Source organism: Molossus molossus, unplaced genomic scaffold, assembly GCF_014108415.1.
Source record: "Molossus molossus isolate mMolMol1 unplaced genomic scaffold, mMolMol1.p scaffold_m16_p_3, whole genome shotgun sequence".
NCBI lineage: Eukaryota > Metazoa > Chordata > Mammalia > Chiroptera > Molossidae > Molossus > Molossus molossus.
In genome coordinates, this window is record NW_023425366.1 from 123,897,885 (window position 1) to 123,921,952 (window position 24,068).

The 24,068-nt window shown below is 51.6% G+C and overlaps 1 protein-coding gene across 1 annotated transcript; it reads right to left on the bottom strand.

The window, feature by feature from the left end:
* Nucleotides 1–1,255: 1,255 nt before the first annotated feature.
* Nucleotides 1,256–24,023, bottom strand: LOC118642285 (major vault protein). The gene is made up of 15 exons (XM_036279967.1): nucleotides 23,751–24,023; nucleotides 16,967–17,099; nucleotides 16,587–16,782; nucleotides 11,042–11,165; nucleotides 10,804–10,935; nucleotides 10,134–10,228; nucleotides 9,613–9,849; nucleotides 7,046–7,324; nucleotides 5,950–6,191; nucleotides 5,680–5,877; nucleotides 4,279–4,665; nucleotides 3,433–3,549; nucleotides 2,936–3,062; nucleotides 2,236–2,424; nucleotides 1,256–1,518 (listed from the first exon to the last, which is right to left on the bottom strand). Exons 2-15 carry the CDS (start codon nucleotides 17,089–17,091, stop codon nucleotides 1,300–1,302), a joined length of 2,667 nt encoding a protein of 888 aa, XP_036135860.1. The 5' UTR covers nucleotides 17,092–17,099; nucleotides 23,751–24,023; the 3' UTR covers nucleotides 1,256–1,299.
* Nucleotides 24,024–24,068: the final 45 nt, after the last annotated feature.

Genomic DNA, 24,068 nt, shown 5'->3' on the forward strand with positions numbered 1-24,068 from the left:
TGCCCCCTCTAGCCACACAGCCAGTAAACCCAAACTTCTCTCTCCACCCCAGGATCTCTTTGCTCCCTAAGCAGAGACCTGGTAGAAACCTGGTAGGCCTGGCAACTACAGCTCTACCTGAGCTGAAGAGATGGTTCACCTTGCAGCCTCTACTGTGTGCCCAGACTGATGGCACCTGGGCCCTTCCCCCAAATAAGGCCTCCTCACTAGTCGTGGGGGAAGGGGGAATTCCTCCCTCAATGGTTTTTTTTTTTTCTTTATTGATTTTAGAGAGGGAGAGAGAGATAGAAACATTGATGAGACCGATTGGCTGCCTCCTGCATGCCCCCACTGTGGATTTGGCCCACAACCTGGGCATGTGCCCTGACCAGGAAATTGAACCGGTGACCTCATGGGTCGTCGCTCAACCACTGAGCCACACTGGCTGGGCCCTCGATGCTGAACCCATACTAGAAGCCCAGGAAGGCACTCCAGTTCCTACCCTCCCTGGGCAGGCTTCTCCTCCCCACCTGACTTCCAGTTTGATTTTGTTTTTGTTTTTTAATCCTCACCCAAGGACATTTTTTTCCATTTTTTGTTCAAATAGTGTGGTAGGGAGAGAGAGGAAGAGAGAGAAAAACATATTGAGTGGTTGCCACCCACACGACCCAACCAGGGCCAGGGGCAAACTGCAACCAAGGTACATGCCCTTAGTGGGAACCGAACCCCGGGTCTCTCTGGACCGCAGGTGGACGCTCTAACCAACCGCGGAGCCAAATTGACCAGGGCCCAACTTCCAGTTTGAGAGGGACAACTGCACAGGTGCCTTGTGCGCCATCCTGCGAGGTGTGGCCAGCAGGTGGCGCCAAAGGAGCCTCCCAAGTGCTGAGAGCAGGATGGATGCACCTGTGCTGGAGTGTGAGCCTCCAGCACTCCCCGAGCAAGCTGGGGTCCTGGTGGAAGTGGCAGAGAAAAGATGTTGCTAGTGCAGGCCCCACCCTCACCACTGGCATCTCCCCCACCTGGAGTCTAAGGAAAGCTGACGACCAAAGGACAGCTGGCTGATGAGTAAGATGCTGGAGCCATGTCTATCAGTGTGACTTCGGTTAGTCTTCTCCCCGCCTCAGTTTCCCCTCCAGATTACATATAGGAACTATAGGACTATATGTAATCTAGAAACTCAAGATTTCAGGGGTCTTCTCTACCCCTCCCCCCAGCTCCCACCTCCACATTAAGCTCCCCTGTGACACAGACTTGAAGCAACAGGAGAGGGTTTAAATGCTCAGAAGTGTGAGTTTTATTTGTTGACACTATATGGAGCTAAGGCACGATGTGTTTGCTTCCAAGAACTTGAGGGTCAGGAGAGGAATGGAGAAGCAAGTGTTCTTCCGGGCCAGGCCCTCTGGCCATCTTTTTGGATGGGGACTGAGCCTCAGACCCTAGTCCCAGTAGACCCAAGGCTGTGTTGAAGAGATTGATAGGAGTGGAGCCGTCAGTGATGAGGGTTGATTTCAGACCCAGGCTCTGAAGCAGTTTTACCTGGAGGGAGCAAGAAGAGGATGAGAAGATAGTCAGATACGGTCCCTTCTCTCATCCGCTTGGCCACCTCTCAAGGGTGAGCTGCCATCCACTCTGATGTGACACCGCAGCAGCCTCCCAAGCCATACTCATAGGGTTGTCAGTGACCCGTGAGGAGCGTAAGTGGAGCCTGACAGGTTCATCGTCCGGTCCTAGAAGGCCTGAAAGACCTGGCCTCTACCTGCAGCTACCTCCAGGGACTCACCACTCCAGCCTTCGCTTGCCAGTCCTTCTGCTCCTTAAATGCAGCAAGTTGCATTCTGTGTGTCTGTGCACCTGGACCCTCTCCTGGGAAGCTCTTGTCAACTCTACATTGTGCTCAAGGATCCCCTCTTCAGAGTGACCCTCCTTAGACCAACTAATTTGAGATGCCACCTCCCCTTTCACTATATCACTCCATCTGATTTTCTTTGAAGCACCTGTCACAGTGATGTCCCATCTGTTTACTGTCCTCCCAGAAGCTCCAGTTCACTGCTGAGTCTAGTACTGTGCCATTATGACACCATGCTCAAATGCTACCGATCAGGACATGGGGTGTAGGGACAGTTCCTTCACTCTCTCACCTCACCCCTCCATCCTCAGCCTCTCTCTAGATGTCGTATTTGCCTTCCCAGCTCTGCCTTCTTGGTTCTAAGTATGGTCCCAAGACACACACACTTGTACTCTGCCCACTCGCACCTGCATCTCTGGCCCGGCCACGGCAAGGTCCCTGATGGTGCTGGGGCCCAGGGCCTCCGTCATCTGCTTGAACTTCTTCACCTCCACCTCAGCCAGCTGCTGGGCCTTGCTCACCTCCAGCTCCAGCTGGGCCCGGGCGTAAACCAGTTCTAGCTCTCGGACTTTCTTTACCCTCTGGAGCTCAGCCTCCTGAAAGGGGAAAACCCAGCAGTTTTCAATCATGTGGCCCTTGGGGACAGTCCAGCAAGTCACCGAGTCAGCAAACCTGAGGAGCCTGAGACGGAAGGGATGGAATTGTAAACTTATAGTCAGTTAGGTGTGAACCCTGACTATGCCGCCTTCCAGATGGTGACCCACGGGAGCCCCTTAATTCAAGACTCAGTTCCCTCGTCTGCAAAGTGCAATAATCCCTACCTTCAAGGGATTTCAAGCATTAAATAAGATCATGCATGTAAATCATACGCAATACCTGGCACAAAGCTGTCCAATGGCTGAGCATATATTACATGTAAGATCATCTGTGCCTTCCAGGTAGGTATTAAGTGAACTGATAGAGACCAAAGGGTTTTATAAACCACAAAGTAGTGAACAGAGCTGTACATTAAGGCACTAGGTACCCTACTGTCTTCAGGGACTGCAGGGATTGGGCTTCTTCCAGATCCCAAGGCCACGCCCTCCCAGTGGCACCTCCCCCACTCACCGTCTCAATAGCCAAGGCCTCTGCCTTCAGCTTGGCCTGCAGCACAGAGCCCTGTCCCTCGATGCGTGCCGCCTCTGCGCGGGACTCGGCCTCCGCCTTGGCAGTCCCCGTGCTCTCCACCGCAGTGCTGGATACATCCCCATGGTCAGGGAGACCCGGAGGAAGCCCTGCCCTGCCCTTTTCCAGCCTTGGCTCATGCTCTAGCTCTCACAAGCACACCCCTGGCCCCCCCACCAGCTGCTTTGTCAAGACCCTCAGTGGGCCATCTTTTCCTTTAGTTCTTTTTTTTTAAATTATTATTTTTTATTTTGAGGGACAGGGAGAGGGAAGGAAAGGGACAGAAAGACACTGATTTGTTGTTCCACTTACTCATGCATTCATTGGTTGATTCTTATATGTGCCCTGACCAGGGATTGAACCTGCAACCTTGGTGTGTCAGGAAAACACTCTAACCCACTGGGTTACCTGGCCAGGGCTTCCTTTAGTTATTGACCCACCTCAGAGCCTCCAGCTCTAAGAGTTCCCTGCGAGCTTTCTCAGCTTCTGACTGATCCAAGATCTTCTGCCGCTCAAGCCGGCCACGGGCTTCTTGTTCTAGTCTCTGAGCTTCATGCCTGGATGGGAGAGAGGACAGGGTGCGGGGCCTGAGCCGAAACAGCAGCTCCAAGGGCAGGGACCACCATCTGCCCCGGCCCAGGGGAGGCACTCAACATGGAACAAGAACGGTGAGTGTACTGCGAGCCTGGCACGGCTCTGCGCTCGGGAATGCGGCTGGGACCAAGGCCCCTGCTTTCACACAACGTACCTTCCAGCGGGGAGAGAAACAAGCGAAGGAGAATGATTTCAGACAATTGCAAGTTCCCTGAAAATTAGTGACACGATGACTTGGCAAAGGGTGCTGCTTCAGTCTGGGAGAAAGCAAAGGGCTCCTCTCCAAGGCGGTGACTAAGGCCAGAGGAGGAGCCCGCCCTGAAGTCCCCAAGGGGAGGACACTGGATACAGGGAGCAGCCAGTGCAGGCGGCCTTAAGGTAACTGTGCAGAGCAGAAAGGAGCTGGTGGGCCTGCAGCCCAGGGAGACGCTGGCAGGTGAGGTGGGGAGGCAGGGCTGGATTTCAGAGTGTCGGGAAGACTGCAGGAATGAGTTCGGGTTCTAGCACAAGCAAGGTGAGAAGCCACAGGAGCAGGGTGGCATCTAGTCACACTCTAAGTGGCCGTACTATCTGCCGGGTAAGGATTACAGCAGACTGACCATCAGGGGATGCCAGGTTATGCAGGGCTGGAGATGCAGACCCCGGAGAGGTCTGGCGCATAGTGGGCACTGTGGGCAGCTGCCCTCACTCACTTGGCAGCTGCCTCCTGAGAGTTGGTGGTGATCTCGATGGCCAGCTGGACACTGCGCTGCAGGGCGTCCCGGGTCCTCTGGTCCACAGGCTCCACTGACTGCACGTCCACGCTGCTGACCACCAGTCCGTTTTGGGGGAAGATGGCCCGGTCCCGGGGCTGGAGCAGGGCCTCAGCATTGGTTCCCTTGCCTTCCAGAGTCTCAAAGCCAAAGACGGCAGTGCGGATGATGCGGGCCGAGTTCTTATGGAAGTCATCAAAGGTGACAGAGGCCACAGCCCCCCGCACTTGGGAGGCTATGGCCTTGCAGGCATCACCCACGAAGTCAGGCACGGAGAAGAGCTTAGCTGCCTCCTGTGGGTCATTCTGGTCACTCAGCTCGAAGTGCCTGTGAGCAAAGGGGCCCAGGACAGAGAAGTGTTTTCCTTCAGGAAACAACTGTCATCTTCAAATGGAACTCTGACACCCTCTGTGGCTCGGCGGGGTCACTCAGGACGGAGAATGCTGATGAGTGCCCACCACGTGCCAGGTCAAGCCCTAAGAACCTTACATGTGCTCCCATCTTATTCTCCCTGTCACTCTCCAAGGTGGGAGGAGCATTATCCCCATTTGACAAATGAGAAAATAGAGGTTCAGAGAGGCTAGGTGACAGGCCCAGAGTCATACAACATATGGCAAGCCAGCAAGTTGAACCCGGGCAGCGTGGCTTCCAGGGCCTACGGTCTTGGCTGTCATGCTTTAGTGCCCGAAGATATCAGTGCCTCATCTGCCTCTGTTATGGTCCCGGCCACCCAGCCACGAGGTAGAGTACCTCCTTGGGAGTTGTCGAGCATCGCTTCTAGGTGTGACCTATCTTCTCTATCTCTAGTCACTGCCATTTGAGCTCTAACTATGTACAGGACATTGTTCTCGTGCTCATTGCATCCTTCAATCAGCCTGCGAACTTGGTCATATGTCATCCTCATTTTACAGATGGGGAAACTGAGGAAAGTGGCTGGCTCAGATCCACAGTTAGCAAATGGTAGGGCTGGGATGCAGACCAGGCGGTCGGCCCCAGAGCATGTGTTCCTGCCCACCTGCCCACACTGCCAACCAGCAGTGTCTGCTGGGTCTTCTCATAGCCTTGCAGTCGTGTGTCTGACTCGACACATGCTGGGAATTTAGCTGGGGAGCATTCTCCTACCATGTCTCCCAAATCCTGCTCCCAGGAGCTGAGCCCACCTCTTCCCTGGGGCATCGGACTGGGTGTGAGGGAATTCCTGCGTGACCCTCTTGACCACAGCGTAGCCAGGCATTCCACCCTCATTGTCTGCCCAGCACTTCAAGGAGGCACCTCTTGTCCTCGGGGTTCTCCCGGGGCTGCTCCAGCAGCAGCCTTTGCCACCTCCCCCCAGCCCCGTACCAGTTGTACGCCAGCTGCAGCTGCAGCCGGGCATGGTCTGCGGTTTCGATGGTGATGACATCTGTGAAGAAGTCAGGCCCCAGCAGCAGGCAGAGCGCACGGCGGGCGTGGGGACGCTTGGGCCGGCCGGCCGAGAGGGACAACACAGTGAACTGCTCCTCGGGACCCAGCAACACCAGCTCGGGCCCAAACACCACGCTGCAGGGGAACCAGGAGTCAGACACCGGAGGGCCCGCCCCTCCCGCCGCCCAGCCCGGGCCAGCGCCTCACCGAGCCCGCCTCTCTCGGTAGTCGTACACCTGCACGGCAGCGTTGTGAGGGACGCGGTAGCTGACCACGCGGGTCTTGTTCCGGGGAGCGAGGGGCTGAAAGGTCTTGGTCGTCTCCTTACCCCTGTCCGCCAGAGGGTCCAGCCCCTTGTTCAGCAGCTCCTCTACCCCAGGAGGGAGCTCTTTCTCCCACAGGACCTCGTCCTGAGTCAGCATATAGGTGCTTCCGATCACAGCACGCACCTCAGGAGAGGAGGACAAGGAGGGACGTTACCGGGGAAGGTAAAGGGAGAAAGATCCAGCCAGCAGTCCTGAAGCAGAACCGGTCCAGGGGTGGTGAGCACGGGGCTCACACAGCCTCTGGGATGAGGCCGCATCCGCGTTCGCCATCTGCCGGCTCTGTCATCCTGGGCAAGCGACTTCACCTCTGTTCCTCACCCACCAAATGGGCCCGCTGGGCTACTTCACAGGGTTGAGGAACGAACCACATCGCACATGTCTAGTGCTGAGAATTTGGCATATAGTAAGTGCTCGATATTACTTTTTCTGGAATTTTCCTGCATGGGGCAGCTTGGACGGTGTCCCAGGGACAGATGTGATCCTGGGAAATGGGTGGTATACACTAACACTGCCTGGATTCTGAGCTTTACTTCTAGGTTGGACTCTTAGAGAAAGAGGTCGGAGATGTGGTCCTAGGTCAAACCAAGGTTAAGGTTTCAGGCAAGGGGGCAAAGAGGAAGGAGTCTATCAGGGTGAGGGCCCGGGGAGGAAGTCGGTTCTTACTGTTGCTATGCTACACACCGCAGGCAGGGGCCAGATATGCAGTGGGAACCGGGTCCCCTCCTGAAACCTGGCTCACCATCACCCGTGGGGGTTTCTAAAATTTGAAGTTAAATATTTAAGACAAAGGGAAGGCAAAGGCAAATACTCCACAGAATGCCCTCATGCCTGCCAGCCAGCAGCTCAGCTGCTGCTATCAATGCTGCTGAAGTCCACTCTCCGCCTCCACCTGGCACCTCCCCCATCGTGTCACCCACTTGCCCGGAGCAAGCCACCACCTCGGCCACACCACAGTGAGTGTCCAGCCCTTCCCCTACCTTTCCAGTCTTGACGTCCTGCACGTAGATGCCCTCATTCTCATCCAGGGGGATGGCCTGACGCTCTTCCACCACCTCCACTTTGGTTGACGGCACATACTCCAGGGGTCCACGGATGAGCCAGTGATCACCAGCCTTGCGTGAGACCTTCTCATCTTCCCCCTCCTCCAGGGGCTCCAGGGCCCTCAGCAGCAGCCCCTGCTGCTCCGACAGCACGTACACATCCTGGATACCTTGTTCCAGCCTCTCTCCTGGCTGCAGGAAGAAAGACTTCTCTCCCTAGTGGGGACACATGGGGTTAGGAGCAGTCGCCGCCCAGGGTTGTGGGTGCCTCTGATGGCACCTCTGCCAGTCCCAGGGGGACATGGGCTCATGTTGAGGACAAGAGCCCCCAAAGCATCTTTCCCACCCCCACATTATTATCTGGACCAGAGGCTCTCTACAAATGCCTGCAGAACTTATCTGGTCAAACCTGCCCTTAAAAGATTCTGTGAACTCTCAGGACCTGGATCCTCACAAGCTCCACAGTTAATAATTAACATATTGTGCACTGGCTGGCTTGGCTCAGCAGTTAGAACATCGGCCGGCGGTCCAGAGAGACCTGGGTTCGGTTCCTGCTAAGGGCACGTACCTCGGTTGCAGTTTGGCCCCAGCCCCGGTTGGGTCAGGGCCATGCGGGAGGCAGCTACTCTGGACCACAGGCCCACGCTCTAACCGCTGAGCCAAACAGGCCAGGGCTGTTTTTTTTCTGTTTATCCTCACATGAGGACATTTTTCGCTATTTTGTTCGGATGAGGCAGCTACTCAATGTGTCCCTTTCACATTGATGTTTCTCTCTCTCTCTCTCTCTCTCTCTCTCTCTCTCCCCCTCCCTCCCTCCCTCTCTCCCTTTCCCTCCCTCCCACTCTATCTGAACAAAAAATGGAAAAATGTCCTCGGGTGAGGATAAAAAATAAAATAAAATAATTAATATTGTTACTCTTAGTTTCTCCTACGTTTTGTTTTCTTGGGATTCCATAGTCTAGACATTGGCAAACTGGTCTTTGGGCCAAATCTGGCCTGCTGCTTTTTTTTTCTTTATTGATTTTAGGAATAGAGAGAGAGAGAAACATTAATGAGAGAGAACATTGACTGGCCGCCTCCGGCATGCCCCGCACTGGGGATTTGGCCCACAACCCAGGCATGTGCCCTGACCAGGAATCGAACTGGCGACCTCCTGGTGCATGGGTTGATGCTTAACCTCTGAACCACACTGGCCAGGCTGGCCTGCTGCCTTTTCCCTCCACCAATTTTTTCTTTTTAGAGAGAGTGGAAAGGAGGAAGGGAAGGGGTGGGGGAGATCGATGGGAGAAGGACACATCAATTGGCTGCCTCCTGCACACCCCTACCGGGGCTGGGGATTGAACCAGCAACCCAGGTATATGCCCTGGACCGGGAATCGATCCCAAGACCCTGGGACCACTGGAAAACACTGGCCAGAGCAAGCCTGCGGCCTTTTAAAAAATATACAGGGGTAGGCAAAAGTAGATTTACAGTTTTGAGTGCACAAAATGGAGTTTATTCTTATAAGTTATTATTTATTAATTATTGTATTATTTATTATTAGCCTATTTTTGCCCATCCCTGTATGCATTTGAAATATAATCCACATGCCATGAAATTTACCCATTTCTAGTATATAATTCAGTTGTTTTAGTATATCTACTGAGTTGTCCAACCATCACCACAATCTAATTCCAGAACATCTTCACCCTGAAAAGAAACGCCGTACCCAGTAGCAGTTACTGCCCCATCCCACCCTCAACGAACCTCTTTTCTATCTCTATGGATTTACCTATTCCAGACATGTCACATAAACGGAGTCATACAATATGTGATCTTTTATATCTGGCTTTTTTTTTTTACTTAGCATGATGTTTATGTTGCAGCATGCTGATCAATAGTATGTGAACTTTAGTTTACGTTTGTTTCTTTTTATAGCTGAATGATATTCCATTGTATGGATATACCACAATTTTTTATGCATTCATCAGTTGAGAGACATTTGGGTTGTTTCTACCTTTTTCTGCCTGTTTTTGCAAATAAAATGTTACAGGAACACAGCTGCTTTCATAAAACAGCAGAGCTGAGTAGTTGCAACAGAAACCATACTAATCACAAAGCCCAAAACACTGACAATTTGGCTCTTTATAGAAAAAGTTTGTCAACCCCTATTAATCCCTTGTATAGTTCAGAGGGGGTGAGGTAGGGGCTGGGAGATGGGTAAACCAAGCGTGTGTGTTTGTTGATGCAGAATGAGTTTTCAGAAACATGAAAGTTCCCCGTCTGCGGCGCGGACAGGGCCAGGAGGGCGCTTCCAGAAGAGGCAGTGTGCGACCTGGGCACAGGGGCTGCGGGGGAGTGACGGGCCAGTGTCTCAGAGCTGGACCTAGTGTGCACAGGCACAGGGGGCCATGACAAGTTGGCATTTCCAGAATATGTACCTGGGGTGGGGAGAGAAGGGAGACGTTTGGGGTCCTCGTGCTATTGGAGGGTATTTACCCTCCGGGGGAGGTGGAGGCACTTACCTTGATCACGAGCTTTTGCCCCAGCTGGTTCTTGCCATCCAGTCCAACTGGGTCGAGAATCACACAGTAGTTGCGGGGGCCCAAGGTGGTGATAGGCACAACCCCCAGCACCTCCTCGTAGACATCGGGCACATGGGCCTCTGTGTCCTGCACTGTCACCAGCCATTCCTCCCCGGTGTGGCGGGTCACTCCCCTCAAGTCTCGGAAGTTCTGCCGGGCCCGGAGGTGCAGGGCTGTCTGCGGAGCAAGATGGGGGGGGGGTGAAAAAAACCCACTTTCAACTTCCTCAGGGGACTTGGGAACCCCACTGGCCACCAAACGCTCCCAGGTCTCAGTGCCATTTTCTAGTAACCCGGAACTTTTTAACCCTTTCAGATGACCTGGGATACTTCTCAGGTTACATGACCTCTGAATTTTTCTTCTAGAGACCCTAGAAATATTGCTTCTCTTTCATGCACATGTATCTGCCACTTGGACCATTCCCTACCGGGGTCCCCTAACCCACATCCACCATAGCAGACCTTTTCTGTGAGGATCACCGCATCCACCAAGTCCAGAACCTCCTCAAACACCGCCGGGAGATATGCACCCACAGAGCGGACCAGCCATTCCTCTCCTGGCCAAGGGGGAGGAGCAAGGGTCAAAGGTCACCCAAGCCCGCTCCCCAGTTTCCCCAGCCATAAACCCTGGCAAGTAATCTAATTTCTGTGTCTCGTTTTTGTTATATGGAAAATGGGAATAGTAGTGACTCAAGATTGTTTGAGGACCAACTAAGTTATTTGTAAAGCACTTTGAATCACACCTGGCACAGAGTAAGCACTGCATTTAAGACACTGTAAATACATCACACTCGTCAAATATAAGTGCCAATTGCATGTGAACACCTGCTTTGTTGATCTAGAAACAGACATAGACGCTGCCCCCAGCTCATGATAAAGGACGTGGGGGGGGGGCATGTCAGCATGATCATGATCACAGGACCAGGGCTGGGACATTGCCTGCATGAGGCGGGTGGGGCAGCAGCCGTGGGCAGCCCCCAATCGCATATAAGAGATTCCAGAGAAGCATTTCCTCCCAGGCTATAGCCACTTGGAAGTGGCTCTCCCCAACCTTCCTCCATGCCTCCCCCAAGCGGAGGCAGTCAGAGCCATGGCCTCCCCTCCCCCCTTCAGTGCCCCTGCGCAACCCCACCTGTCACCCTCTCCTTGCCGTCCCGGTCCCGGCACTCTTTGCGGGCTCTTAGCCGCAGAGCCTGGTTCTGTCTGATGATCGTGGCCTGAATGATCTCCACGACCTCCACCTCCTTCTGGGGGATATATGTGCCTTGAGAGGGAAAATGAGGTAGAGGTGAAGGTCAGAAGATATCAGGGCTATGATGGGAAAGCAGGGAGCCTCTGACCCCAACTCTGGCCCAAAGGAAAGAACTTACCAGGTCCTTCAAATAGCCACTCATCTCCTGCGACTACTTTGTCCCCATTGTTATCCTCAAAATCCAGCAATGCCTTGAGATGGAGTGCAGTGTTGGGCAGAACCACCTGCAGCGGGGTGATGTCCTAACAGGGGAAGGAGGAGGGGGAGGTCATGGGGCATTCAGTTCTGTGACCCAGGAGTGAAACCTGATACCTTGGAGCTCAGAATCCATGGCGTTAATCTTTACACATGTCCCAAAATAAGAGCCGGAGTGGAATGTACAAGATAAGGGTCGTCTCAAAGTCACCTGGCCTGAAGGACTAAGATGGAGCTGACAGAGCAAGAAGATGGCACGGCTGATGAGCCAAGGACACTCATTTCTCTGAAGTGCTTAGAAGTTGTTCAGAATTAGAAATGTAGGCAGGAAACTGGGTAGAGGGCTTGATGGGAGACATGGGAGAAATATCTAGAAAGCTGAATGAATGAGTATCTCATGCCCTAGTGTCCACTGGGGCCCTACTAGAAAGTCTAAGAAGGTGGGAAGGTAAAAACTACTAGAACAGGCATATTTAAAGCATGTGCCTTTGTTTTCAAGGTTGACTCATGGTCACAAGATAGCCATTGTACTCCAGTCATCCCTCCTTCCATCAGGAAGGGGGACCTGGCAACAAGTAGCCCAACCTTTTAGAATTTTGTAGATGTGTTTCTACGAATAGGATTTCACTTGATCTTTGATCTGAGGGAAAGTAAGGAAAGAGAGGCTCATTGCAGTCATGATCGAGGTCACACAGTGAGTAAGGAACCTCTGTCTTTCGTGAAGCCCACCAGCTGCACCCACTGACCACACACTGGGTTAGAGGGAGTCAGAGCTGGAAGCTTACGGAGCCAGCGAGCCCTTCCCTATGCACCGTACTCGTGTGTGGCACTCAGCCGGCTGTGCTGGGGCCAGGACAGGCCGCACCATCATGGACTTGAAGTTCCAGCAGGTGATAAGACATAGACACAGACTGTTCTCTCAAGCATACTGTGGACAGTGTCAAGGGCGAGGCTGCGGAAGCTCAGATGAAGGAGAAGTTAGGGGAGCCCTGAGAAAGTGCCATTTGAACTGGGCTCGATGGAAGAGCTGGAGGAGGCAGAGAAGGTGGACACTGTGGGAAGAGAACATAGTCCAGTGTGTTTTCCACCTCTCACACCTGCCCTATCGCCACTTCCTATCTGTTCCATCACAAATCCCGTCTGACTTTATCTGTCCCTGCCTTTGCCCTCACCTAAGCTGTCAACAGCTCTTGCCTGGATGATGGAGATAGCTTCCTAATTGGTCTGCTGGCTGCCACCTTTGTCTCCTTCCAGTTTGTTCCTCAAGCCTTTGCAGGCAGGCTCCCAGCTTGGGTGACTGGGTACCCAGTAGTATCACCAAGTAAGATTGGGAATATGAGAGAAGAACAGATTTGGAGGTCAGGGAAAGTGCTAGTTTGGATGTCCCTATGAGGTGGCTGTGGGACATCTAGGAGACGCCTTCCTAAAGGCAGTGAGGGGCCTCCGAGCTCAGGATCGGGGTAGGGGCTCCCGTATGAACCACGAAAGCATAAGAGGGCATGCAGAAGGTTCAGGACAAGCCGAAGGCAGAGAGAGCAGGGAGGAGGGAGACTTCTAAGAAGATGGAAAAAAGACATCCACAGAGCAAAATGTAAGGACATGTTTTAATGAGAGAGCAGCTCAGCAACGGATGTGGTTGAAGGGCCTGTGAGACACACAGTGACTGTCCGCTGGGCTGCGGTCCAGATGTCTTGAAGCTTTGTCAAAGGGAGCATAGTGGAGGTGGGAGCAGGGGCCAGATGCAGGGCTAGTGAGGGAACAGGGCAGAGAACATCAAGTGCAAGTTGTCATCAAAGAGTAAGTAGGAAGCCTGGCTGGTTTGCTCTGTGGTTAGAGTGTTAGCCTGAGGATTCAAGGGTCATGGGTTCGATTCCTGGTCAAGGGCCTGTGCCTGGATTGCAGGTTCAATCCCTGGCCCTAGTCGGGGTCGTGCAGGAGGCAACCAATCGATCACTCCCTCCCTCCCTCCCTTCCACTATATCTAGAAATTAATGGGGAAATGTCCTTGGGTGAGGATTAACAACAACAACAAAAAAGCAGTAAATATCTAGAAATTAGATTCACAGGGCCATTCATAGAGAGGGAGAGTGAGAAACATCGACGTGAGAGAGACACATCGAGTGGTTGCCACCCGCATGACCCCAACCGGGGCTGGGGACAAACTGCAACCTAGGTACGTGCCCTTAGCGGGAACCAATCCCAGGACTCTCTGGTCTACGGGCCAATGCTCTAACCGCTGAGCAAGACCGGCCAGGGCTTATTAGTTTCTACTCTTAAAAAAAAAACTAGCAGGCACAAGCACACACAGGATATTTATCACAGCACTGTTTTTTCTTATAAATTGGAAACATCCTAAATGACGCCCAGTAGGGGAACGGCTGAACTTCTATACATCATATAGAATTACATACAACAATTAAACAAGAGATGACTTATGTACCAAGATGCTGAAGTTCATTCAAAAGACACTGGCAAATTACTATGTGATAGCCTTTATGCAAATAGGTTCTAATACTTCCTTTAATGCATATTTATGTGAATGCAGCCATCTCTGGAAATAGACACCCTGAATGAGTGGTAGTAGAAACCTCTGGGGAATGGAGAGCAGGTACTGGTGGTCTTTACAGCCTTATGGATACATTCCTTAGAATGAAAAGCTTACACAAGCAAGCCTTTAAGGCCAGAAAAGGATGGAAGAGGCAGAGTGTGTTAACTGGCCAAGAGAAAAGTATCAGTAGTGAAGAAGTTAAAGACAGGGAGAGAAGTTCTAGGTGGGGAACAAGGTTTCAATAGATAGAAGGGTGGGCCCTGGCCAGTTTGGCTCAGCAGTTAGAGCATCACCCCATGGACCAAAGAGTCGCAGGTTTGATTCCAGTCAAGGGCACGTACTTTGGTTGCGGTTCTGTCCCCAGTCCTGGTCGGAGTCATGCAGGAGGCAACCAATCAATGTGTCTCTCTCACTTCGATGTTTCTCTCTCTCTCCTTTCCTCCCTCCCTTCCTCACATGCTACCTGAAGATAAATGGAAAAATATCCTTGGGCAAGGATTTTAAAAGAGAGAGAGAGAGAGAGAGAGAGAGAGAGAGAGAGAGAGAGAAGGGTGAGTCTTCCTGGGTCCACCTGATGGATGCTCCAACAGGCAGAAAGCAGATAAGGGCAGGCATAAAGGGAAGGGGACAGAGGTCCAAATCCTGCCAGATGGCCTCAATTTCTAGCTAAGTAGGTGATCAAGTCATTCAAGAGTGAGAGGGCAGGCTCTGGCCGGTTTTGCTCAGTGGTTAGAGCGTCGGCCTGTGGACCAGAGAGGCCCAGGTTTGGTTCCCGCTAAGGGCATGTACCTCGGTTGCAGTTTGTCCCCGGCCCTAGTTGGGGTCGTGCAGGTGGCAGCCACTCGATGTGTTTCTCTCACATTGATGTTTCTCTCTCTCTCTCTCTCTCTCTCTCTCTCTCTCTCTCTCTCTCTCCCTCCCTCCCTCCCTCCTGCTCTGTCTGAAGATAAATGCAAAAGAAAGAAAGAAAGAAAGAAAGAAAGAAAGAAAGAAAGAAAGAAAGAAAGAAAGAAAATGTCCTCAAGTGAGGATTAAAAAAAAAGTGAGAGGGCAGGGAACAGGAAGGAGTGGAGGATGACAGATATTTAGCAGCACACAGAGAAAATTGGTAGGGAAGGAGAACTGAGGAGCAGGGTCTGGGATGAACCGCTTGATCTGCTGATGACACGGTGGTGGGGGAGCTGTGCACAGGCTGGGAAACCTTCCTGGGGGTGAGGACAGAAAGGGCAGGCGGTGCTACTGATCTAGGACCTGGTGTGGCCACAGCTCCAGGGCACAAGTGTTAAAATCATGAGGTTCAATCGGGGTAGGAAAGCAAGACCGGGAAGAGAATCTGGGGGACAGAAGATGGGATTAAAAGCCTGGAAGGGACATGGGGACAGAGGGGGGCTAGGAAAGGCAGACTGAGGGTGGGAAGGAGGCTGGAGCTTTCGGAGGGGGGCAGGGGGAGAAGAACCAAGTCCAGACTGGACGTGGCATTGGGTGGGGCTGAAGCAGAAGAAGCAGGGTCAGAGCTGAGGTCAGGAAGTCCAAGTTGTTGACAAGCATTGCAAGAACATTAATGAGGCTTGGAAGACAGGGGGTGGCGGAAGGGAAGGCCGAACCAGGTGCCACCCTGGGCAAAGGCTGGGAAGGAAGCTGTCCTGGCAGAAGCAAATCCCGATGCAAGTGCGGAAAAGAGGCATCTCAGGGGCACTGGGCTCTGAGGAGGGCAGGCTGGCCCCCTGGATTGGAGCACGTGGGGTTGGAGAGCATAAACTTCGTGGGCTAGAAAGCAGACGTTAAAGAGGCAGGGATGAGGAAAGCTCTCTCTCAATCCTAGGGTGCTTTTAAATACCGCTCCCCACCCAGATGGGGATTTAGTCTGAGGTGGGCCCTGGATATAGGTGATTTTCAACTTTTGACAATTTCAGACTTAAATAAAGGTTATTCTAATGCAAAATTACCCCTATACTCTTCATTCAGATTCCTCAAGGGTTAACATTCTAATTATTCTTCATCACTTTCTATCTCTACACACATACTTCTGCAAAGTGTTTACATCTAAGTGGACAGGGATGTCTCAGGGTACCCTGGGCCATGCTGTTAGGCTTCTAGGATCAAGAAGCACTGCTCAGCCCTGGCTGGTGTAGCTCAGTGATTAGAGCATCAGCCCGTGCACTAAAGGGTCAAGGGTTCGATTTGCGGTCAAGGGCATGTACCTGGGTTGTAGTTTTGATCTCCGACCTGGGTCAGGGCATGTGCAGGAGGCAACCAATTGGTGTGTCTCCCCCCACCTCCTTCCACTCTCTCTAAAAATCAATGGGAAAAAAAATATCCTCGGGTGAGGATTAAAAAAAAAAAAAGCAGCAGCACCGCTTGGTGAAGAACCCAGAGCGAACCAGTATAAAAGGGCAAGGAGGGGAAGGCAGAAGAACAGGCACGGGCATGAAGACGGGAGGCCCACTTGCTCAGGCCCAGAACCCGAGTGCGACGAGGACAGGGACCTGCCTGCAAGTGTGGGCCTCCAGCGCCTGCCCGTGGGACAATCAGACCTCCGACCTGGACCTCACCTCACCCACCACTGTCACTGCCCACCAGTGTCTGGCATGCTTGAGTCAGTAAAATGCTTGCTCTTGGCACAAGTCATTCAGTGCCGGACTGGCTGGGAGCTTCCAGCAGGCTCTGGAGCCTGGCTGATTAGATGGGCTGACAGCTCTCAAAGGGGCAAGTCTGCTGTGGGCGTGTGAGGAGGCAGATGTCTGAGGAAGGTCAGTGGAGGGGCAATGAATTAATTCTACTCCTGCTGAAAACCAGAAAATGTTGCCTCCCACCCCCTCCCAGGGTCCCGATTTGTTTTCCCTACAGAAGGCAGTGTGGAACCCAGAACAAGGTAACAGGACAGGTAGAGTAGGTACGGGGGTGGGGGCGAGCCAGATACCTTTTCCAGCACCTCCCCTGGGTACAGGGGGAAGGGCTCCTGGGCCAGCCGGATCTCCAGGTCAGCGTGGCGGAGCCGTACTTGCCCCGTGACATCCAGCAGCACTGAGCCCTGGGCATCCCGAGACACCGGGTTGGCCACTGTGCAGTAGTGGCGTGGCGGGACAGTCACCATGCACATGGGGGCAAACAGGACCCTGTCGGAGGGCGAGAAGTGCTTGAGGACCCAGGAAACTTCCACTCCCAAAGGAGGTAGTGAATGGGAGAGAAAGCTCCCTGTGACCCAAGTGAGGGCCATCCACAGAGATGGATGATCATGCCAGCCAGACTAACAGGCCCTCCTGGGCCCCAGGTTCCCCACAGCCCAGTCCTGACACAAACCTCTCATTGTCCTGCCGGATGTAAGTCTTTGGCCCAATCTCCACACGGGACACATTGCTGTTCTGGTCCAGCACGTGGATGTAGTGGTAGGGGGGGATGCGGATGATGGACTCTTCCGTTGCCATGGTAACTCCTGTGCCCAGGGCAGCATAGAGTGATAGATAGGTGGGGAGAAGATACAAGATGAACCCAGGGGGCGTAGGATGAGGCAGACATGAGCCTGAAAACTGCTTGGGGGTCAGGAAAAGGACCCTTCCTCCTCCAATTCAGATTATTCTACCCTTCATTGCCCCCATGCCCACCTCTTCCGTTTTCTTCCCACCCAGGGCTGCACAGCTCACCTAGATTTAACCCCTGCCAAGAACTGCCCAGCACAGGTAACACAGAAGCCCAGGGCTCTCAGCTGATCCTTTCCCTCATTCCCATCAGCTTCACAGACCAGCTGCCTGCACTTTCTCAATCTCCAACCCCCTCAATGGAGGAGCTGGGAGTACAGGTCAGTCTCTGAAGGTGCTGGGTCGTCTTCAGCACAGTGGGGACCGGTGGCTCCTCCAGGGACAGGCAGCCTTTATTTCAGGGGGTCCTGAGGACCCCAGCAGTATTCAAATGTTAGCCCATAGCCCAAGAAAATTTGCATAATCATTGTCTGCTCCTCCACCCCCACCTGTGCTTTCAGCAATCCCAGGATCCCTGACAGAACTGAAGAATCAGCTGGATTAGAAACAGCACAAATTATTCTAGTTCTTTTCTCCCCTCTCTCTGGTCCATTGCTCAGCTCCCTGCTTCTGAATTCTGGGTGGTTTCCTGCAGTGCTCGGCCTTCAGGAAGTCACACCTCCTACCTAAACTCCATCACTGCCTTCAGCTTGCCTTGGACTTTGGACAACATGTGCCTTTGAGTCACAAAAAGGGAACCAAGTTTACTAAGCAACGCAAAGCCTTATCTTCTGAGACTTCGGTCAGACACTTTCGGAGCCACCTACACCACCATTCATCCAGCTTCCAACCTGAGTGAGGAATGGGCAGCAAGGAGGGAGAACTGGCACAGGACAAACAGGCAGGAGCCTCACCATTACAGAATCAAGGTGAGGCCCAAGAGTTTTACCTGATCTGTATAATCTGTAAAATATCAATTTGGGGGTTTAGAAATTGGAAACTTTTATGAACCCTCATTCTTGTTTTTGAAGAATTAGGAGATAGACCCTACATTCCCACCTAGCAAAACTGGCTAGAGCCAAGTAGAAGCTGTGCCCTTTAGATGGGACACAGGTTTTCCTACTTACCACTTACCACAGTCCCCACCACTCCCTGCTGCCTTACACCTGGGCTGTCGCACTCATGCAACCTGCCTGGCTCCTGATTAAAATACTCTAACTCAGCAGCATCCAATAGGCCTTTCTACAGTGATGGAAATAGTCTAAATCTGTGTCTTTGGACAAGCCACACTTGAAATATGGCTAGTGTAACTGAGGAAGGAAGTTTAATATTTTAATCAAAACAGCCAAGTGTGAAGGTACCAAATATGATGCAATACATTGTTTAAAAAAAAAAAAAAAGCCAAGTGCATACTCCTGAAACTAATACAAAATAATATTGAATATAAACTATAATTGAAAAAACAATTGCCAAGTATGGCTATTAGACATATCAGACAGCATAGCTCTAAGTAGCTGAGTCCCAGATAGAGACAATGAGTCATTCAAGGCCCTAACCAGACAAGAATGTGTATGGAGTGCCTCCCTCCAGCAGTACACACAGTGATTAGCGGTGCCATTCAGACAGATTGCCTGGGCTTCCTTACAATTTTGATCTGCTGCTTTCCTGCCTTGTATTGTTTCCTTAATACCTTACCTCATTTTAAAAGAGGTTACAGTTTTGATCTGTTTTCCTGGTACACTTTTCATATCAAAGGGATGTTATTCTTCTTATTCTTTTATCTTGCAACTTTGTATGGGATTTGACCTTGATACTTTTGTTTCTCCTTGTGTGTGTGTGTGAAGTGAATTCCCCTTAACTTGTAGGAGTTGCTTTTCTATCCTCACCGGAGGACATTTTTTGTTCAGATAGAGTGGGGGAGAGAGAGAGAGAGAGGAAGAAAGAGAAAGAGAACCATCGACGTGAAAGGTACACATCGAGTGGCTGCCACCTGCACGACCCAACCCAGGGCCGGGGACAAACTGCAACCAAGATACATGCCCTTATTGGGAACCGAACCCGGGTCTCTCTGGACCTCTAACCCTTGAGCCAAATCGGCCAGGGCGGAGTTGCTTTTCTAAAGCCAAAGCTCCCTCTTCTGTTGATTTCAGATAGTGTTTAAAAATACTACTGCTCGCCCTGAGTTTGATTCTGGTCAAGGGCACGTACCTTGGTTGCTTTTAAGTCCCTGGTCCCCTGGTAGGGGGGTCAGTGCGGGAGGCAACCAGTAGATGTGTCTCTTTCACATTGATGATTCTTTCTTTCTCCCTCTCTCTCCCTCCCTCCCTCTATCTGAAGGTAAATGGAAAAATACCCTTGGGTGAAGATTAAAAAAAATGTTTTTAAATTAAAAAAAAAAGAAGGAAAATAAATAAAAAAAACTACAGCTGGCATTCTACTTTTGGGGTTCTGTTCCCCTCCTCACTATTTCTGGACTTTCTCTTTCCTTCCTACTACCCCATCCTGCTCAGCTGTGCTTCCAATCCCTGAAATCACTCCCTGATGTGGGGCCCCCACATGTTCCCCGGGGGGCTGGAACTGCCTGGATCTTTGTTCTCCCCTTTACTGGATGGGGATCTTAGACAAATCCCTTGTCCTCCCTATACCCATTTCCTGGCCAATAAACTGGGAATGGATAAGGCATCTATCCAAGTTATAAAGCACTTGGATCAGAGCCCAACTCTTCAGAAGCACTGTCTTACTGCTGAGGCAGGCAAGGGCCTGAGGCCACCTCCCTGTCCATTTACAGCATGTGACCTAGCACCGGAGGCTCCCCATCTCACCTGGCACCTCAGCCTCAACCCTCCCTGTTTACTGGTCAGGAAATGTGGCAAGTCTTGTGTGGCTCCAGCTGTGGAGCTAGAACTGCAGAGGGGCATCCAGCTGCCAGGTGAAGCCTTTTCCAGCTGCTCCTCTGCCAGGTTCTCCGCAGGATGGATGCCTGGCCAGGAAGCCAGATGGGGGAGAGAAAGAGCTAGGGCTGTAGGCGGAGGTATGGACAGGGCTCCATGAGACCCTACAGGGACGATTTGAACTCTAGAAGGTTATGCAAGGCTGGGAATCAGGCTCCAGAAACAGTCTCCAATGGCACCGTTTTGGATAATCCCTCCCCTCCCCCGCCACTGCGCGATGACTGAGGCCTCGCCACCATCTGTCACCCCAGCTGGGCTCAGTCGGGAGGGCTGAGAACTTGGCCCAGCTCAGTGACTCAGCTGAGAGTCATCCTTTCAACTAATCAAACTGGGCTCCTGACTTGTTCTGAAGCCAGCCCTTGCCAAAGGCCCTAGTTTCAGTACCAGGACTTTGTCTTAACCTCCCTGACCACCCATCCACCATGCCTAAAGCTATGCCTTCCACCTAGACCATCAGCAAAGTTCACCCAAAACAGACGGCCTTTTCACTCACCATCCACATAAGTTTCAGTATAGGGCCTCTCAGGGGATCCATTTGACTCAGGCAGGATGTTTGTGACAGGTTTCAGATTTCAATTTTTGTGGTTTACCAGATAACATGTACAGTTAGAGCATTTTACTTCCCATAAATCAGGGCCCTCAAAAGACAATGGTTAAGGAGTGTGTTGACTTTGGGAAGGTCCTGCCTTGACTTGGGTTTGACCCCAACTCCTCAAATTGGTCTAGACATCCCTTTAGTGCCTGCTTCTGAGATCTACCCTAAGTCTGCTCTTTGGGTACATGTTCAGACTTGCCTGATCACATGCCCTTCAAGTGTCATGAGGCTCCTGTAAGAACCAGCCAGCTTTCACCCCAAAGTCTGAGATAGCAGCTCCCTGGCTACACCATACTCACCCCCTACTCACACACAAAGGCAGGGGTAACGAGTGGATGAGGAGAACAGAAGAGCCTGGAAGGAGATGGGTTCATCCTCTAGCTAAGAGACAGCTTTCACCTGTGTCTCAGTTCAAACAAACTTCTGCTACAGCAAATTTTAATTAATGAGTGATGAGTCACTACATAGCAGAGATCTTCAGGGACAACTGTGAGTGGCTGACAGTGAATCTTAAACAGATGCCCAAGTTACCAGCCACACTGTGTATTGGTGCGCAGTGAGCAGCCTCACCTGGAAGCTTGACATGCAGAATCTTGGGCCGCACCTGAGAGCTGCTGAATCAGCGGCATCTTAACTAAACCCCAGTGATTTGGGCTCACGTTAAAGTATGAGCAGCTCTGGTCTAAAGCAACCACTCTCAGCCCTGCCTATACATTCGTGTCACCTGGAGATCTTTTGCAACCACCCATCTCTGGGGATTCTGATTTAATTGGTCTGGAGTGGGGTCCAAGCATTGCTATATTTTAAAAGGTCTCTCCTGACTCCTATAGTAAAAATGGAATTCTGTCACTGTTGGCATGACCTTGAGCCACTTGCTGGCCTCTGAACCTTAGTCTCCTAGATTTCAAAGTGGAAATAAAAGAGGCTGTTTCCTAGGTTTAGATACTGGAGATTAGTGAGTTTTAGAGAGTTTAGAGACTTGAAGGATGTCTAGGAGGAGGAAGAACAAAGATGAGCTCAGACTACAGACTGCTGCTCAAGGGCAGGGAATTTCATTTATTCTCCTCCAACCCCCTCATCCCCAGGGCCAAGTAGTCTCCCAGCCAACACAAGCCCCCTTGTCCCAAGTCCTGGGCTCTTGGTCCAGGCAGGTCTAAGCTGGAGGTGAGGTCGGTGACTCAGCCTTGCCACCATTACCTCTATCAAGCTTAGGTTTAGAAAAATGCATGTCAAGTGCAGCACAAACAGGCACTCATCTTCCCAGTTTCCCTTCACTGGTTTTAAACATCCTCATCTTTGATGAATGACTCACACATTCAACCACTACAGAGGCTGTTTTCACCAGACAGCTTCCTGGTTTAGGAAAATTATTTTCTGCTTTAGGAGACTATAGTGAAAGTTCTTGAGGACTGTCACATAAGTCATTTAGCAACAGAATTTTAGGAACTATTCTTCCTAGGAAGAATTTTAAAAGTTTATCTTCATTGTTGAAAGTATTAGATATTCCCCATTGGCCCCCTTCACCCCACCCCCTCCTAGAAAAATCTCATCTGAGCTCCAGCCCAACTGGGCCACTTTGTGGGAGAAGCAGCTCTAGCAGCTCAGGATGCCTCTTGTCCTACCTCTAGCCACCCTCCCGCATGCTGCCAATTAGTGCCAATCACTAAAGGCAAGGATTGCCTAGATTAGAAGTGACCCAGGAACCGGGTTTCAGAAACCCTGATCCAGAACATATTTTCTAAACTCGTCCAGTCATAGGACTCAGCTGGAACGCTTGCAGGTCTCACCCCAGACCCAAGGGGCGGAGGTTTCCTGGAGACCCTGGAACTTGTACCATCATCAAGTAACCCTGGATAACAGCTGCCACTTATTAAGAACTTAATCTGTGTTAGGCATGGTGTTAAGTTCCTTTAATTAACTCCTTTACTCCTCACAAGAACCTAGGCTCAGGATCACTGAATGATCAAAGGCCAAAACCAGAATTCCACCCCAGGTAGCTGGACTGCAGAGTCCCCAAACCAAGAGACAGCTTGGCTTCTCAGGCACAAATGTCAATAATACATAGAACAAGGACTTGGGTGGGGCTTGGTACTCTTCAGGAAAGAGTGCCAATGGCAGTTCAAAGGTTAGTATTTTCTGCAGCCTGAGATCCAACAAGGAGGCCTAGTTATTCCAAACGGCTGCCCTACCTGCTTGTGGCTTTGGAGAGCTGCCCTACGCAGAAAGCACCACCCCAGGCAGGATGCATGCCCTGTGTGCCAAGGGCAGAAACCGGCAAGTGTTTCCAGGGAGTCCATTAGCACCCCTCCTGAAAGCCAGCCTTTCCCCCATAACCCAGGGGTCCATCCAGGAGAGGAGGAGAACACAGGCGACATCTGTCTCAACTACCAGCCCCTACCTCTCCATGCTTCACTCCTGAGATCTAAGATCCTAAGAATTACAGTCTTGTGGATCCACATGAGCTTCCTATTTTCCATTTCCCCCTCACAAAGAAAGAGATAAAAAGCCTTGCTCACCAGACCCCACCCCTCTGGAAGTCAAGCCTGCCTTAAGATCACTCTGCTAATGACTTTTCAAATAATCTGCAAGGACCTCAGTTGGCATAGCCCTGAATGGAGCAGTATGAAAGCCTCGATATTTGGCAAAGTTGAAGGATCTCAGTGGGGACAAATCACATTCTAAGAACTAAAGGGGACAGGCCAGAGCCCAGGTCCCCAGGGAGAGGCCAGATGAGTACGGCAGGGCCCATCTAATACCAGGAGGGAGTATAAATGGACCTCTTAAGCTTCCCTCATCCTTACTGCTGATGTGGGAGCTTGAAATTAAAGAAACCTGAGATTTTGGAGGTAAGGAGTGTCAGCAAGGTTACAAATTGATCCACCTTGACTTCAAAAGACAGAAAAAATCCCAAGGAAAGCAAAACCTCTAAAGGCCAGCCCTCCACCCACCTTCTTCCTACTCTGCTTCAGGAAAGGTTTTACTTGTCCTAGCAGAAGAAAGGCCCTAGAAGACAAGACAGCTAGAGATAGCCTTGAGGGACACAAGGCCCCACCACTGATTCAGGGTTTTGGGCCAGTACTCACATCCAAAAGTATGGCTCCTCGGACTGGGGAAACTCAGGAACCTAACCGAAGGGATCACTTCCTGGCAGCAGAGCCCCGGGCAGGCCCAGGGGTGGGGCTTAGGCATTTAAAGGGCCCTTGCAGCTGGTTCTTCTTTTCTCCTCTGGGTGGCTTTCCCTGCAGCTCATTTAACACTCAGGAATTACCACCTTAGAGTCAGCTGGCCTCACTGGAAAGAGACTAGGAAGGGTCAGAGGACCTATGGCAGGTATTGATGGAGTTCATCTCTGCCCCATAAGGCTCTCACTTCTCAACCTGGGTGAAGACAATTCTGCCTTC